The 17,554-nt window shown below is 41.0% G+C and overlaps 1 protein-coding gene across 1 annotated transcript in view; it reads left to right on the top strand.

Annotated features, from left to right (window-relative positions):
• PTCD3 (pentatricopeptide repeat domain 3) overlaps positions 1 to 17,554 on the top strand; it is an 86,696-nt gene that overhangs the window by 26,240 nt on the left and 42,902 nt on the right. Inside the window, exons 9-13 of the mRNA XM_073610980.1 lie at positions 4,274 to 4,329; positions 5,374 to 5,461; positions 8,273 to 8,333; positions 9,553 to 9,635; positions 15,701 to 15,839. Coding sequence (XP_073467081.1) covers positions 4,274 to 4,329; positions 5,374 to 5,461; positions 8,273 to 8,333; positions 9,553 to 9,635; positions 15,701 to 15,839 — 427 coding nt within the window. The remainder of the gene's footprint in view (positions 1 to 4,273; positions 4,330 to 5,373; positions 5,462 to 8,272; positions 8,334 to 9,552; positions 9,636 to 15,700; positions 15,840 to 17,554) is intronic.

Below are 17,554 nucleotides of genomic sequence, written 5' to 3'. Positions count from 1 at the left end.
TTTTTTTTTTGCGGGACTGCGACATTGCGGCGGACAAATCTGACCCTAAGCGACACTTTTTGGGGACCAGTGACACCAGTACAGTGATCAGTGCTAACTAATTGCACTGATCAATGTATAATTGACACTGGCAGGGAAGGGGTTAACACCAGGGGGTGATCAAAGGGTTAACTGTGTTCCCTGGGAGTGTTCTAACTGTGTGGGTGATGGGCTCACTGGGACAACACAGAGATCCTGATCACTAGGAACAGCAAATCTCCATGTTGTCCCCTGTCAGAATGGGGATCCGCCTTGTTTACATAGGCAGATCCGAGTTCTGCACCTCTGTACTGTGATCACCCACAGTATCTCGTGCATGAAACTATGTACAGGTACGCTTTTTTGCACAGCTGGGCCACCCTGCCGCAGTATATGTATGGTGGGCGGTCCGGAAGTGGATAAAGGCTGTTTGATCCTGTCTTTCTGATCCTCCTTTTTTCCACTGTCTCTAAAAAAATAACCTGATATTTACAGAGCCAGGGGATGGGCTGCACACAGAGTAAGGATGAGCTCAGGCGTGTTCGCAAACTGTACGTGCAGAGCTCGCCATGAAGTCGACACTGCACAGCGCTAATCGCAGGCAGTGAGACATTTCCCGATCTCTGCAGCTGCACATCGGTACAATGTCTCACCGCTTTTGATTAGCGTTCTGCAGTGCCGACTTCCTACACGTGCCGTTTGCGAACACACATGAGCTTACTTGAGTGTGTGTTTGTGTTTTTTTTTTTTTTTTTTTTTTTTCTTGGGAGAGTGCATGTGATCAGCACAGGGCCAATCGGCACTGTTCAGACAGAGGATCAGGGGAGGATGAAAACTCCTTCTACAAGCTTTACTAAGAACTGGTACAAGTCACAAGACTGCTATACACTGCTGATGAGAAAAGGTATTTATCAGTTCATATTTACTAAAATAATTGCATTTCCATGTTCTGTGTGAGGCCAGGTATATAGTGAATGCAGGTTCTGGGTTTAGTAATCTTCCCAAAGAAAAATATCCCACTCTTCACAATCGGACCTTATTCATGTCATCAGTTTTTGCCAGCACTTATATTTTTGAGCAACTATTTTTAAGGATGAAACACAAAGGGGAAAATTAAAACCAAAATATCTGAACACCTTGAGAATTCATTGAGAATTGCTACATCCATCGAACCGGATATTGCTGCGTTCGTTTATCAAAAACCGTGTCAAATATCGCACTAGTTTTGTTGCCCTCTTACTTTTGTAATAAAAAATATTACAAAAAAAATGAAGTTTTATTACTCGGGTACTTTCTCTATATCCGTGATTATTAACTTGTAATCTACCCAACCTTTTCTGCTCATCGGCTATTCCTATTGTTAGTGTATTCTATGTGAGGCCCAAGATTATTCCTCTTCTTCCAATGTGGTCCGGGAAGTTCAAAAGGTTGGACACCCCTGATAAACACTGTGCAAATTTTTTGTTGAACCAGCCAAAATCCACTCTGTAGGTGGCCCCCTCCCACCCAATATCTTTCTTTGGGGAAAAGAAAGTCAAACGAGCCAGTCCATACATTTTTTAATTTTTATCTTTAAATAATAAATACATACTTTTTATATTTATTGAAAATATTTTCAGAAGATCTACTTGTAACAGATACCACTAAAATTGAAACCACCTGGCTGTAGTTGAATGAGAAATGTAAGGTATAATAAATGCAAGAGAGAAATATAGAACGACAGTAGAAGAAGGTAAAGTAGAGGGAGTTTGCAAGCACAGGATAAGGGAGAGTCCTATCTCCCTCCCTGCCAGAAGAACCCGATTGCAATGGAGATTCTCCTTAAGCATTCAGAGCTAAAGTTATGTCCAAGATATACCAAGGACGCCAGATTTTATTACATTTATCAATGGAGTTATTCAGTCTAGCTGTTAGGTATTCCATGTGTCGTGGATAAACCACCATACTCTTTTGTGCTAATAAGCGCCCATTTCGTCTAATGGTACAATGCATGATACCTAACCCATGTCTCCCGCATTTCCCCAGTAAACAGACATGACCATGCTTGCGTCCTCATCTCAGCACGACTTGCCCCTCCTGGGCAGAGGCTCTTGCCTTTATTCACACACACAAAGGAAGTCACAAACAGGAAGCCCTGCCCCAACAGCCAATCGCTTCCTCCACAGGATATGACAACACAGGATGTAAATGTCGACACAGGATATGACAACATAGGATGTAAATGTCGACACAGAATATGAGTTTATACAACAACCAATGACTACTGTTCCTGCTGATGGGAGCTTATCTGCAGGTGTACGTCATGGCACCTCAAATATGTTGATCTGATAATCCCCCCGCCCCCAGACGAACGTCTGTGCATCGCACAGGGGCCATTTCGCCGGCGGACATATCCTCACTCTGCAAACACTTCTCTCCAACCTCAGGAAGTTTTCCACAACCTAACTTCAGTCTGCCCCAGTCAGCTCTTTAGAGCAGGTTGCGGGAGAGCTAACACTGGGAGACACTGTGACAATACAAATACATCTTCATAAAATTTCCACAACACATCATGAATGTGATAATAGAGGGATTCTTTTGATGGTGAGAAAATCTTTTTTCCATTTTAAGGCTATCAAACATCTGGTTGCAGATAAGATGTGGTTGATTTGCTCTTCAGTTTTTATGGCAGGTGATGGGCAGGAATGAATATCATTTTAAAACAGTCTTTTAGGTGTCTTTTTCAATTGACAAAACAACTTGCTCAGTTTATAACTGAAAGGAACATCGCACATGGGCAGGGCAATACATTTTAAAACTAAAAAAGTTTCCCAGCCACAATGTTGTGGTTATCATTCAAATTGCGAGTTTTTCATTAATCATAAAACCACACAGTCTAGTTTTGCCTTTTAAAGAAAGGGTGATATTTTCCTTTTTTTATGAAAAGACTTGTTTTGCTGCTAAGCTAATTTCTGCACAATTTTTTTTAATTAATGTAGATGTGTGATCCATGGGTTTCCATTAATCTATGTATCAAATAGATTAGATATTAGTCCAGACACTTTGGACTAGAAGGCAATAACAAATGGGTAGGTCCACCAAATGTGCATCATGTTACCATCTCCATACAGCCCCTGAAGCGTTTATTTAGAAGCCATGGGGTCAAAGCAAGTAATCCAATCAGTGAGCAACCTCTATGCTTGAAACCGTTTAATTAGGCCTGTTTGTTCTAACTAGTTAGAGCCAAAATAGGGGTTTTTTTTCGTTTTAGAATAAGGTTAAGACCCCTGTCAGTTTATAATTTTTTTTTTTTTTTTTTGTCTTTTATCGGGGAGATTTTACTTTTACTTTTCTTCCCCAAAGACACAATAGGAAATGAATGAAGATCTTTCCAAAGGAAGTGTCTTTGTTGGCACCACTTGGTTCAACAAAATTCTTTCAATTGTCAGCCTAACAGTGACTGCATTCAGTAAGATGCACTGAGGGTTCCAGCTGTCAGAATACAATAGTCGGCAGGGGAGATTCACCCACCCTCTCTGTTTATCATGGATGGAGGAATCTGTTAAACCGGCCATAGACGGTTCCATAGACCGGCCGAGATTCGAATCATGTATGGGCAGGCTGATTGTACCCAAGTTAATCAATTGGGTACAACCAGCCTGTCGGATTTTTCATGTGATTATTGCCAGCGGCTGTAGCCTCGCTGTGTTTTCTCCCAGCAGGGACAGCCTCCTCCCCCGCCCCACTGGGAGAACACAATAGCTCTGCGGGAGGGATTCCCTCATCAACACAGTCAGTGTTGATGGGAGAGAGAAAATCGAGCCATATATGACAAACCTTTAGCAATGTGTGTGTTTGACCATCCTTGGACAGTTTTCTCCCAAACAGGTCTACTGATTTTGGGAGGTTTCCTTTCACCTCTGGTTCTTGTGACAACTCACAAAATGTTGGGACTTCTCATCACTTTCTGTACAGTATGAGAGACAATGGGCATCAAGATCATTGGAGATGATGAATCTGTTCAGAGGAACACAGACCGCAATAACCAGAGGTTGTAACCGCTCCATGCTATTAAAAAACAGTGTTTTGGCTTTACATTTTTAATAAAAAGGTGTTATATTATTTTTTTTTTATTGACTTACAACTGGAATCAAGACATCCTATTTTTATTCCCATTGTTGAAAAAAAAATCCTTGTTTTCTAAGTGCTTACTTCTCTGGTATTTTGTATCTGATGGGATCTGATTTTTTCTTTTTTTTTTTTTTTTTTCTTTCAGGCAAATGGCCAGAAGCGTCTAGATTTCCAGAATATGCCAGAAGTGAAGAGTTGGAGGTATTGCACTGTTTATGGTGTCAATCTTTTATCCCCATGATTAAGCTCTGGGGGTGGAGTGAAATGCGTTGGGTGGGTGTGGCTTGGCTGGAGCCCAGGCTGATGCTGTCACTTCACATATCCCCAGGGTCTTGACAGGGCAATGATGTGCGGCACATAGGACCCTTTTTGTCTGTTATGGTGGTAATCTGTCATTTATGTATAAAACATTACAGAGTAAAAGGTCATGGCTTTTGAAGGATATCATGAAAATATAGCATTTAAAAGATGCATTTTTTTTTTAATCTAGCATAAGTTTTCAGCTTTGAAATTTACCTTTGGATCCATTTACACCATGTGTATTGGGCTGCAACAAACTGCATTACACAAATCAGACACTATTCAGTGGCAAGCCGAAATCTATGGTTGCTAATGCGTTAAGTTGTACGAGTTTTGGACTATTTTTTGCATTTAATCCCAATGTATTCCAATGCGCCACAGCGCATGTTATGAAGAATTTTTTATTATTTTTTTATGTTTTTATTGGATGTTTTATAGCAGAAAGTAAATTTTATTAATTTAGTAATTTTTTTTTTTTTGTTTTTTTTTCCCCAAAATTTTCAGTCTTCTTTTTTTTTGCATTTTTATATCGTAAAAAAAAAAAAAATAAAAACAGTGGTGCTCAAATACCACCACAAGAAAGCTCTATTTGTGTATAAAAAAATTATACAAATTTTGTTTGGGTACAGCGTTGCATGACCGCACAATTACCAGTTAAAGTAGCGCAGTGCTGAATAGCAAAAAATGGCCTGGTCATGAAGGGGGTAAAACCTTTCCAGACCTCAGTGATTAAATAGCAAATGCTTTTAAATGGCTTTTTATGTTCTATGTTTATTACTGTTTGACTGCAATAAACATTTTATAGTTTTAGGTCATAGTAAGTCTTTTTATATAATAAAATGCAGTTATAGTACAATGACATGGTCAGAAATGATCCTTTTTTTGATTGCTGTATGGATCTTGTGCCTTTTTTTTTTTTTTATTCTTTCTCCTTTTTGTTTTAAGGGATAACAACAATGCAGAGAGAATCTTTAACCTAATGCCAGAAAAAGACGCGCATTCCTTCCGAACCATGATTCGAGGGATGGTGAAGGTATCACTTGTTTATTACAACACTGACTAATGATTAGAATTGGAGGGCCATGTTGAAAGGAAACTATGGTGGTTTGGAGATTTGGGGAATATTTGTAAGGTATAATTGATTTATTTTAATTTTTTAGGTTTATGCATTTATAAACTGATATATCATTATTATAAAAGAGATCTTATTTTACAAATAAGAATTTAACCACTTCCTGCCCAACGACGTTGCAGATTTTGAGTGGGGATAGCTGAATAATGCCTACAGCTATAGGCATCATTGAGATATCATCATCTTTTTCTGCCGGTGATTCCCTGCAATGTAAAAACAACAATTGTGGCTGTTCAACCACTTGATTGTTTGTTTATTTTTACAGGCGGCAGGAGGGTACATCACCCCTCCCCCTTGCCACCCTTCGGTGCTTCTACCGGATCGGTGAGCAGGAAAATAAATCGGCCAGCAGCGGCTGTTTACCATAGCGCTCATCTCTATGACCTTCGGAGGCCGAGCGCAATGTTATGACGTCATGTCTGACCTTGGCAGTTGTAAACACTACTGTTGCCTCGGCAGGGAAGCCAAGATCTTTTTTTGTTTTTTTTTTTTTGTTTTTGTTTTTATTTTTTTTGTTTAGGCTTTGCAGCCTAGAGGAGAGATGTGGGGACTTAGAGGACCTGTCATGCCCTATTTCTATTACGAGGGATGTTTACATTCCTTGTAATAGGAATACAAGTGATCAAAAAAGATATGTAAATGAAAAGTGTCAAAATGTAAAATAATAATAATGATAATAAAAAAGAAAGTAAATCGCCCCTGTCCCCGCGTGCTCGCTTGCAGAAGCAAACGTACATTACGCCCACATATGTAAACGACGTTCAAACCACACATGTGGGGTATTGCTACGAACGTTAGAACAAGAGCAATAATTCTAGCCCAAGAAAGACATCCTCTAGCTCTAAACAGGTAACCTGTAAAAATGTTTAAAGCATCGCCTATTGAGATTTTTAAGTACGGAAGTTTGGCGCCATTCCGTGAGTGTGCGCAATTTTAAAGCGTGTCATGTTGGGTATCTACTTACTAGGCGTAACATCATCTTTCACATTATGCAAAAAAAAAAAAAAAATCAGGCTAAATTTAGTGCTTTGTTTTAATTCATGAAACCATTTTTTTTCCAAAAAAAAATGCGTGTGAAAAAATGCTGCGCAAATATATATTTATATGTTTATTAGAGACCCTAGGAAAATAAAATGGTGGTCATTGCAACTTATATATATTATGTTTGGGGGTTCTGACTAATTTTCTAGCAAAAAAATTATGATTTTTACATGTAGGAGAGAAGTGTCAGAATTGGCCTGGGTGGCAAGGGGTTAATCTAGAATGCTTCTATGAGCATTAAGCTGGCCATATATTATCACCTTCCCACCCGGCCTATATCAGATTGTTGGCTGAGCAGGTGCTTTCTCCTGATTGTATGTCATATGACGTCCTCTCAGAAGGTGCCGCAGCGAGCCGGTACACTGATCAGTCATTGGCTGTGTCTGGTGGACTCAGTAGGTGTCAGATCGCACCGTTGGCGCAGTTTTTCCCCAAACAGAAATCACATTAGTTTGAATCGGTTTGAGAAAAACAATCCATCCTGCACCTCCAGATTTTCTCACCTTTTTTAAGGTCAAAAGCAAACATCAGTTTGGCAACACTACCATTAGAAAATCAAGTGAAAATTCTGAAAATAAACATTTTCTAATAAAATTCTATCAGTGAATGGCCAGAGAGACCTGAGATACTGCTATCCATGTTTACCTTCATGCGAGGAACCACTTTAACCACTTGTCTACTGCATAACTTAAATATACGGTGGCAAGGTGGCACTGCTGCCCCAGATCACGTACCTAATACATGATTCAACACTTCTGGGTCAGGGGCGCATATGCTCGCCACCGCCGGAGGCCCGCTCCCACTGTGATTATACACAGCGGGAGCTGATCTGCGGATACCAAGGACTTCATGTCCGCTGGCACCCGCCAATCATCCAGCACAGAGGCAGAACGGCGGTCTGCCTATGTCAACAAGGCAGATTGCCATTCTGACAGGAGGGAAGGCATGGGTCCTGTGTCTCTGCAAAGCAGGGACATGGATCTATGTCTTCCCCTAGTAAAAGCACCTCTCTCAGTATGCAAAAACTAAGGCTAGGAACACCGTTAACCCTTTGATCGCCCCTGATGTTAACCCCTTCCCAGCCAGTGTCATTAGTACACTGATGGTGTATATTTGTAGCACTGATCACTGTATTCATGTCACTGTATCCCCGAAAAGTGTCCATGTCTGACTGTTTGCCGCAATATCGCAGCCCCGCTATAAGTCGCTGATCGCCACCATTACTAGTAAAAAATAAATAAAAATATCCCATAGTTTGTAGATGCTATAACACAAACCAATTATTATACGCTTTATTTGGGATTTTTTTTTTTTTTTACCAAAAGTATGTAGCGGGAGAGGAAGAAATTTAGATTTTAATTTTATTTTTTTATTTTTTTTTATTGGATAGGTTTTATAACAAAATTAAAAATATTGTTTTTCAAAATTTTTGCTCTTTTTTTGTTTATAGCACAAAAAATAAAAACACAGAGGTGATCAAATACCACCAAAAGAGAGCTCCTGTTTGTGGGGGAAAAAATGACATAAATTTTATTTGGTACATCATTGCATGATTGCGCAATTGTCAGTTAAAGTAACAGTGCCATATCGCAAAAAATGGCCTGGTCAGGAAGGCGGGGTAAATCTTCCAAAGGTCAAGTGGTTAACATTTTTTGTATTTCATCTTTTCAGCATGCAGCTTCCAGAAAGGCATTCGACATGTACACAGACCTTCTCAATAACAGGCTAACTGGTGAGTCTTTATAGCAGTTGGAACTCGAAAATAAACTCAGATTTAATTAGAACTGCAGCTGTTGGGCATCTTTATATTAGTAATACAGTTCCCAATTATAGTGTGAATATATATATATATATATATATATATATATATATATATATATATATATATATATATATATATATATATATATATATATATATATATATATATATATATATTATATGTGTGTGTGTGTGTGTGTGTGTATATATATATATACACACACACACACACACACACACACACACGCGCGCAAACGTATTGGCGGGGGGGAGGAGCTGGCGAGGGGAAGAGGGGGTGTTGGGGGTTTGAACGAATGGGGGTGGGGGGGACGGGTGGATTGTTTGCCGCCGCCACCCCCCCAAAAAAAATAGAGCACGAGCCGCCACTGCAAACAACAAAGAGAAGTGTGAGCACCAGCATTTGGGCATATGGTTCAAAGAATCGGGCTCAGGAGGTTTGTAGTAAAAGGTAAAAATGTGTTTTTTTGGGGGGATTTTTGTTGTTGTTGTTCTGTCTTTTACTGTTAAAATAAACCTTCCATTTAAAATTATAGACTGATCATTTCTTTGTCAGTGGGTAAACTGACAAAATCAGCAGGGGATCAAATACTTTTTTCCCTCAATGTAATAAAGTACACCTAGTTGCTGACATCGCCCTGCACTCTTCTTTTTATATCTTCAAATGTAACCGGATAATTGAATTGTGGTCAGTGCTTTCTATACATAGTTCCTTCATTGTAATGCCATTTTATGGTTTGTAGCCATTTTGGCATCTGGATATTTAGTGGTTGATTTACTAAAACTGGAGAGTGCACAATCTGGTGCGGTTCTGCAAAGAGACTAATCCAGCTTCTGGGTTTTTTTTTTTTTTGTCAAGGCTTAATTGAGCAAGCTGAAGTTAGATGCTGATTGGCTACTATGCACATTTGCACCAGATTTTCCATTCTGCCAGTTTTAGTAAATGTAATCCCTTCATATGATCTTTCACGTCAAGACACTGCTCCCCCCAAGAATGGACACCTACTAGCACACTAAAACTGACTTTTTAGCATACGTCAAGTGTGACTAGACCCTCAGTTGTTAGAAATGTTTCTCATAAAGCCAAGCAGGCTGTTTTTCCATTACATATAACTATTGAGAACATTGTTTTGTGGGGAAAAGTTTTCTAGATGTTATTTTTCTCTGCACAGGAGACGTACACACTTTCAATGCTCTCATCACTGCCGTTCCAAGAATGAAAAATGACAGCAGAGAGAAGTGGGCTTTGATTGTGGTAAGACAAGTAGTTGCCTTGTGTCTTGATATTAATCCTGGTCTATTGTATTGTGAGCTTGTTGTGCTAATGAATGGTAAACGGTGCAAGTAATACAGGAGCACTTTCCTTTCTGACAATCACACACCATACCTGACATAATAAAAAATATACGGTAATAAGTATTCCCCAGTCACCAATGAAGATTCAAACCTCACTTGGTAGTTTGGATTCAATTGGCGATGCAGGAAGAAGAGAGAAGTTGGTTACACTGTACAGAATGTTAGGATGTAAATCCCTACTGCCCTGCTTCTGTATAGAGGTGCATGTGCTTTTTCTTTGGGGGAATTACACAGAATAAAGCCCAACTCCACCTGTAAACCTTTAGAAGTAAAGAAACAAAGCAGTTCTTAAAGAAAAAATTAACCACTTCAGCCCGGACTTGAACACTGCGTCACTTTAACTGACAATTGCGCGGTAATGCTATGTTGTACCCAAAAAAAATTGATGTCCCCCCCCACAAATAAAGCTTTCTTTTGATGGTATTTGATCACCTCTGCGGTTTTTATTTTTTGCGCTATAATCAAAAAAAGACCGATAATTTTGAATAAAACAATATTTATACTTTCTGCTATAAAACGTATCCAAAAAAAAATGTATAAAAATGTATCTGTGTACTGCGATTGCACGTCGCCAGCAGACATCGAGCCCACGGGAGCGCGCCCACAGTGTCACATGCATGGACCGCCATATGGGTCTGGCAGTTTGTGCAATTGAGTCGACCTGCAGAAAGGGAGAGATAGAGAGAACGAACACACTAAGGTGCCCTCCAGCCCCACTCACCGACCGCACGCATCTATCCAACCTGACCATACCTTATCGAATTTGTGTGGACATTGTCTGCTCTCATATGTAATATTGTATAGGGGCAGAACTGAGTTAACTGACTGAATCCAGGAAGAGTGGGTGGGTGCATCTGTTGATTTCCATCTTAGGAGGATTTCTCTACGTGCATAATAATAAAGGGCAAAGGTCAAGCAGAGCTTACTGTATCTATACCCTTCTATGTCCTCCAGACGACTTGGCAGCAACACGAGTGGGTCCAAGGGTATATGCACTCCCCATATGTTGCTCAGAGTAACTATGATTGCCTCCCAATAGAAGCGTAATTTGGCCAGAAGCTACCCACCTCAAGACCGCACCTTTTACATCTAGGGTTCAACTGACTATATATGCGGGACAGTCTCTGTGGCGTATAATAGGCTCTATGAAGGAACTTGAGCTGAATAAACCTATCTTTCGCATCAATGATTGAGGGAATAAAGGTTGTAACACATTCTTCCCATTTCTCCTCGTCGAGGGTGGGAATATCCACCTTCCATCTGTCTAGTGAACGGGTCAGTTTAGTGCCGTAGGCCACAGACAGGTACAGGTATAGGGAGGACAATGGTTTCCCCATGACGCTGGAGGTCAAGAAACGCTCAATTGTGTCTGACTCCAGGACCATCGGGCCCAGAAATTGGGCCGTCATTGTGTGTCTTAGCTGCCAGTGGCAGAACCTAAAGGAAGCATGTACTGAGAATCTGTTTCTCAATTCCCGAAAAGAGATACATTTACCTTCAACCATTACGTGTTTCAGGGTTACAATACCCTTTTTGGCCCATATGGCTGGGTCTGGGATACTGTACAAGTGGAGAAGCAATGGGTTACCCCACAAAGGTGTATGTGGAGCCATACGGAGTGTTTTTTTATAGATCACTCCGGCCACCCTCCGAACCCTTATCGTGGTGCGCATCGACAATGTCAGGGAGGGATGAGCCCTGGGGCCTCGAAATACTAGGTTACTCAAGGTCGCGTAGGAGCCCAAAACGGGCCGCCGCTAGCGTCACCGATGGGTTTTGTCTAGGCTGGGAGAACTACAATCTCACCGTGACCAAAACAGCTGCCCAGTAGTACAGTTGAAAGTTCAGCAGAGCCAAACCTCCCTCTGATAATGGGAGGGTAGAGTATGCGTTTGGCCACTCTGGGGGGTCGTCCAGCCCATACAAAAGAAGTTATGACTCCCTCCAATCGTCTATGTTGGGGACATAAGACTGAGTGTTCCTAAAAAAAAAAAAAAAAAAGTATAAGAATTTGGGTAGGTAGATCATCTTCAATAGGTTCACTCTACCCACTGGCGTCAATGGGAGGTTGCGCCAAGTGATACACCTGTCACTCAGTTGATTTAGCAACGGATTTATATATTTTTTCCAAGTAATCAGTGATTTCGCTAGTCACCCTAACTCCCAAGTATGTGAATTTGTCCACCCATTGAAGAGGGGTACATGTCAGTGCGTGGAACTGAGGCGTGCAGGGGGAAAAGTACTGATTTCCCCCAGTTTATACGGATTCTCGAGTAGTGCCCGAACCGATCAAATAAAGCCAGCGCCATGCAAAGCGACAATGAGGTGTCTGCCAAACACAGCGGAGAAATGGCGTAGATAGCCACGGATACTGCGAGGATCTATTCCTGGAAGTGGGAGCAAATACCTGTATTATACAGGTATCTGCCCCCCCCCCCCCCCAAAGCTGCCAAATGTGACACCGGAGGGGGGGTGGAATCCGAAAAGTGGAAATTACATTTTTGGGTGGAACTCTGCTTTTAAGTGTAAATGTGAGATCTGAGGTCTTTTTGACCCCAGATCTCACATTAAAGAGGCCCTGTCCTGCTTATTTCTTTTACAAGGGATGTTTACATTCCTTGTAATAGAAATAAAAGTGATCAAAAACATTTTTTTTTAAAGGGACAGTGTAAAAATTTTAAGATAAATAATAAAAAAAAAAAAAATTTAAAGCGCCCCATCCCTCAGAGCTCGCACACAGAAAAGAATCATACGCAAGTCGCGCCCACATTTGTAAACTATGTTTAAACCACACATGTGAGGTATCGCCACGATCGTTAGAGCAAGAGCAATAATTCTAGCACTAGACCTCCTCTGTAACTCTAAACGGGTAACCTGTAAAAAAAATTTAAAGCGTTGCCTATGGAGATTTTTAAGCATTGTAGTTTGTCGTCATTCCACGAACGTGGGCAATTTTAAAGCATGTTGGGTATCCATTTACTCAGTGTAACATCATCTTTCATATTATATAAAAAATATTGGGCTAACTTTTCTGATTTCTTATTTTTTAATTCAAAAGTGTATTTTTTCCAAAAAATTTGCGTTTGTAAAACTGCTGCGCAAATACGATCTCCATTTTATCTCTAGGGTCTCTGCTAAAAAAAAAAAAAAATTATAATGTTTGGGGGTTCAAAGCAATTTTATAGCAAAAAAATACTGATTTTTAACTTGTAAACAATGAATGTCAGAAATAGGCTTGGTTTTTTAATTTCAGTTGACAGTGACAGCTGAAAGAACCGAGCCTAAAAGTATCAGTTTCAGGTATCGGTGCATTTGCTTAGTATCGGCGCAACCCTAGAAAACACTATTTAATTCATTTTTAAATATTTAAAGCAAACTCCCCCATCCATCCATACAACCATCCATGTCTCCATGCTTTTAATTTGTTGAGAGATCACGTTGAATCCCCCCCCCCCCCCCCAGCATTTGTGGCTATGGCCATCTTGGGTGAGGGCAAATGATTAACGTCTTACCGCCCAAAGTACGTCATATGACATCCTTGACTTTGTACGGTTATATCTGAATGATGCCTGCAGCTACAGGCATCATTCAGATATAGGCTTTTTCAGCCGGCGATTCCCTACACCATAAGAACGATCATAGCGGCTATTCCACCGCTTGATCGTTCTTACGGGAGGCGAGAGGGGACACCCCCCTCCCGCCACCCTCTAGTGCTTCTACCGACTCGCCACTTCCACCCGTGAGTTGAAGACAGGATCCGTCGGCCCTGGATGGTGATCATAGCGGTTTTGCAGCGGTCCAGATGGTCGCCGGAGTCTATGATCGTTCGGAGGCCGGGCGCGATGTTATGATGTCACGCCTGGCCTCTGCATTCAAACAAATGGCGCCACCTCGGCTGGAAAGCCGAGATCGTTTATTTTATTTTTTTTTTATTTCAGGCTTCCCAGCCTAGAGGTGAGATGTTGGGGTCTCACTGTAAAGAGGACTGATCATGCCATATTCCTATTACAAGGGATGTTTACATTCCTTGTAATAGGAATAAAAGTTGGAGCAAGAGCAATAATTCTAGACCTCCTCTGTAACTCAAAACCTGTAACCAGGAAAAAATTTTAAAGCGTCGCCTACGGGGATATTTTTAAGTACCGAAGTGGCTGTCCGTTATAAAAATGCTATTTTTTATGCTGACATTACTCTGTGCTCTGCATTTTTTTTCTCCCTTCTTCCTATTCTGGATTACTCTGCATTGCATGCTACAAAACTGAGGACTCATGAAGCGAGGGATGTCCACGGACATGTCCTCAAAAGCTTGCTAGTGTTCAGTCACCTGAAGGTACCAGCCTACAGCTCAGGGTCTATACATACTCAGCCTGTGTCTTCTACTGTACTCCCAGTATATGGAATTTACAGGTAAGTTAAAAGGATAAGTTCACCTTTTGGAACATGTTACACACATATTCAGGGTGTAACATGGTACAAATAGACAGGGCCCCGTACCTCCCCGCTCCCCTGCTGTGACAGCTAAGGGTGATCTTCTCCCCTTGGTGCTGTGGAGCGCCATGGTAGTTCATTCTCTCTTCCTGTCAGATTGTATCTGCCTGACCGTATGGGATTTACGGCTACACTGGCAGATCTGCTGGAGACCTGCATTGCACCAGCGATCTGCTGATCATGGGTGCAATGCTTTACAGGCTCCCAAAAAATAAAAATAAAAGCACTTTTTTTTTTTTTTTTTTTTTTTTTTACCTGCAAAAAATGTGCATTTATTTATTTTTCTAAAAAGAGAACTTATCCTTTAACCCCTTGCCGACCGGCTCACGCCGATGTACGTTGGCAGAAGGGCACGTACAGGCATATTAACGTACCTGTATGTTGCCCTTTAGGAAGCGGCTTGCGTGCGCCCTCCACGCGCTCCATGAGTGTGATCGCGGGTCCCGAGGACTCTTATGACCGCGGGGATATCCGCGATCATCTCACGGAGAGAAGAACGGGGAAATGCTGATGTAAACAAGCATTTCCCCGTTCTGCCTAGTGACCGGACAATGATCACAGTTCCCTGTGATCGGGAGCGATGATCAGTGTTGTGTCACACATAGCCCCTCCCCCCCACAGTTAGAATCACTCCCACTCCCTAGGACACACTTAACCCCTACATCGCCCCCTAGTGGTTAACTCCTTCACTGCCAGTCACATTTACATAGTAATCAATGCCTTTTTAATAGTACTGATCGCTGTATAAATGTGAATGGTCCCAAAACAGCGCCAAAAGTGTCCGATTTTGTCCGCCATAATCTCGCAGTCACGATAAAAATCGCTGATCGCCGCCATTAATAGTAAAAAAAAAAAATTATTAATAAAAATGCCATAAAACTATCCCCTATTTTGTAGACGCTATAACTTTTGCGCAAATCAATTAATAAAAGCTTATTGCGATTTTTTTTTTTTTTTTTTTTTTTTTTTTTTTTTTTAACCAAAAATATGTAGAATACGTATCGGCCTAAACTGAGGGAAAAAAAAAAATGTTTTTTTTTATATAAATTTTTGGGGATATTTATTATAGCAAAAAGTTTTTAAAAAAATGTGTTTTTTTTTTTTTTCAAAATTGTCGCTATTTTTTTTGTTTATAGCGCAAAAAATAAAAACCGCAGAGGTGACCAAATACCACCAAAAGAAAGCTCTATTTGTGGGGAAAAAAGGACGTCAATTTTGTTTGGGAGCCACGTCGCACGACTGCGCAATTGTCAGTTAAAGCGACGCAGTGCTGAATCGCAAAAAGTGCTCTGGTCTTTTGCCAGCCAAATGCTCCGGGATACAAGGATATAGTTTGGTGTTTTTACTGTGTTTTCAGTATGCTTGCTGGTTGGTAATCCCTGCGTAAGAACATAATTGGGTACTGTGGAGCAGAGAGTTGGTGTTTCATCTCTCACATCACCCAGTGATACTTTTCCTGTTTTCACTTTTTTGTAGGACCTGCTTAATCAGATGATTCAGCAAAAAGTTCAGCCAAATTTGCACACCTTCAACTCCATCCTAAAAAGCTTGAGGAAGACCGGCCTAAAGGGATTGGCAATGCAAACACTCAATGAGATGAAAGCCCTGAAAATCGGTGAGACATGAACGCCTGTGAGAATTTAAATACATAAGCTGTCAGTGGCATGTGGTCATTATTGCGTATCTAATTTTCTTTAGCGGTCGTCTGTAGTAAACAGATGTCTACACCCCACAGTTCAGCTACTGGAGAGGCAGTTTGGTGGGGGGCAGCAGTGCGACCATGTTACACCCTAAATATGGCTTTAACCACTTAAAGACTAGCCTCGTTTTGAGATTCTGGTGTTTACAGTTTTTTTTTTGCTAGAAAATTACTTAGAACCTCCAAACATTATATATTGTTTTTTCTAACACCCTAGAGAATAAAATGGCTGTCATTGCATTACTTTTTTTTCACACCGTATTTGCGCAGCGGTCTTACAAGCGCACTTTTTTTGGAAAAAATTCACTTACGCCAAGTAAATTGATACCCAACATGTTATGCTTCAAAATTGCGCCGGCTCGTGGAATGGCGTCAAACTTTTACCCTTAAAAATCTCCATAGGCGACATTTAAAAAATTCTACAGGTTGTATGTTTTGAGTTACAGAGGAGGTCTAGGGCTAGAATTATTGCTCTCGCTCTAACGATCGCAGCGATACCTCACATGTGCAGTTTGACCACCATTTTCATGTGTCGGCGCTACTCACGTATGCGTTCGCTTCTGCGCGTGAGCTTGTTGGGACGGGGCACTTTAAAAAAAAATGTTTTTTCTTTCTTATTTATTCTACTTAATTTTATTAATTTTTTCACTTTTTAAAAAAAAAAAAAATTTGGGTCACTTTTATTCCTATTACAAGGAATGTAAACATCCCTTGTAATAGAAAAAAAGCATGACAGGTCCTCTTAAATATGAGATCTTGGGTCAAAAAGTCCTCAGATCTCATATTTGGACTAAAATGCAATGCAAAAAAAATAAAAAATTGTCATTTGAAAAAATGACTTTGAAAAAATGTGCCTTTAAGAGCTATGGGCGGAAGTGACGTTTTGACATCGCTTCCACCCTGCTATGGTATGTAGACGGGTGGGGGCAATCTTACCCTCACTCAGCTCCATACCCGGGCACAGAGAGGACCCGATTGCCTCCACTGCTGCCGACAGCTCCGGTAAGCCGCGGAGGGTGCAGGAGAGGAGCGGGAGGGGGGTGGCACCTCTCCCGCCGCCGTTAACATTGATCTCGCGGCGAATCCGCCGCAGAGACCACCATCATCGTACACAGGACTGGTTCCTGAAGAGATGGATATCTCGGTTGTGGCAGCAGCTGCTGCCTTCCCGAGATATCTATCTTCAAAGTGCCGACGTATATGTACAGGAGCCGGTCGACAAGTGGTTAAGAAGATATGTGATCAAGAAGGATAAACTATATTTGTAAAGACTATTGGGTATTTATTATTTGTACATTCTGTCTATGAAAAAAATCTGAATAAAATCTTTGAAAAAGAAGGATAAACTAAGGCTGGCCATAGACGGAGCAATTGTTTTTTTTTTTTTTTTTCTGCAACCACGGCTTGCAGGAAAGAAATATAGCTTGATTCCCCTATCGACACAGACAGGGGAATACCTCCCACCGAGCCAATGTGTTGGATCATCTTTGGTACATTCCGCCTGCCCATACATGATTCGAATGCTGTGGAACCATCCGAGATTTAAACAGTCTATGGCCGGCCTAAGCCTATGATTACAGGTTTGTCTGACTGCCTATTTTACACCTCTACTTGGAGTCAGAGAGCTCTTG

This window comes from Aquarana catesbeiana, linkage group LG01 (genome assembly GCF_042186555.1).
Source record: "Aquarana catesbeiana isolate 2022-GZ linkage group LG01, ASM4218655v1, whole genome shotgun sequence".
NCBI lineage: Eukaryota > Metazoa > Chordata > Amphibia > Anura > Ranidae > Aquarana > Aquarana catesbeiana.
Note: the sequence above shows the minus strand (reverse complement) of the source record. Positions and strands in the feature narration are given on the sequence as shown.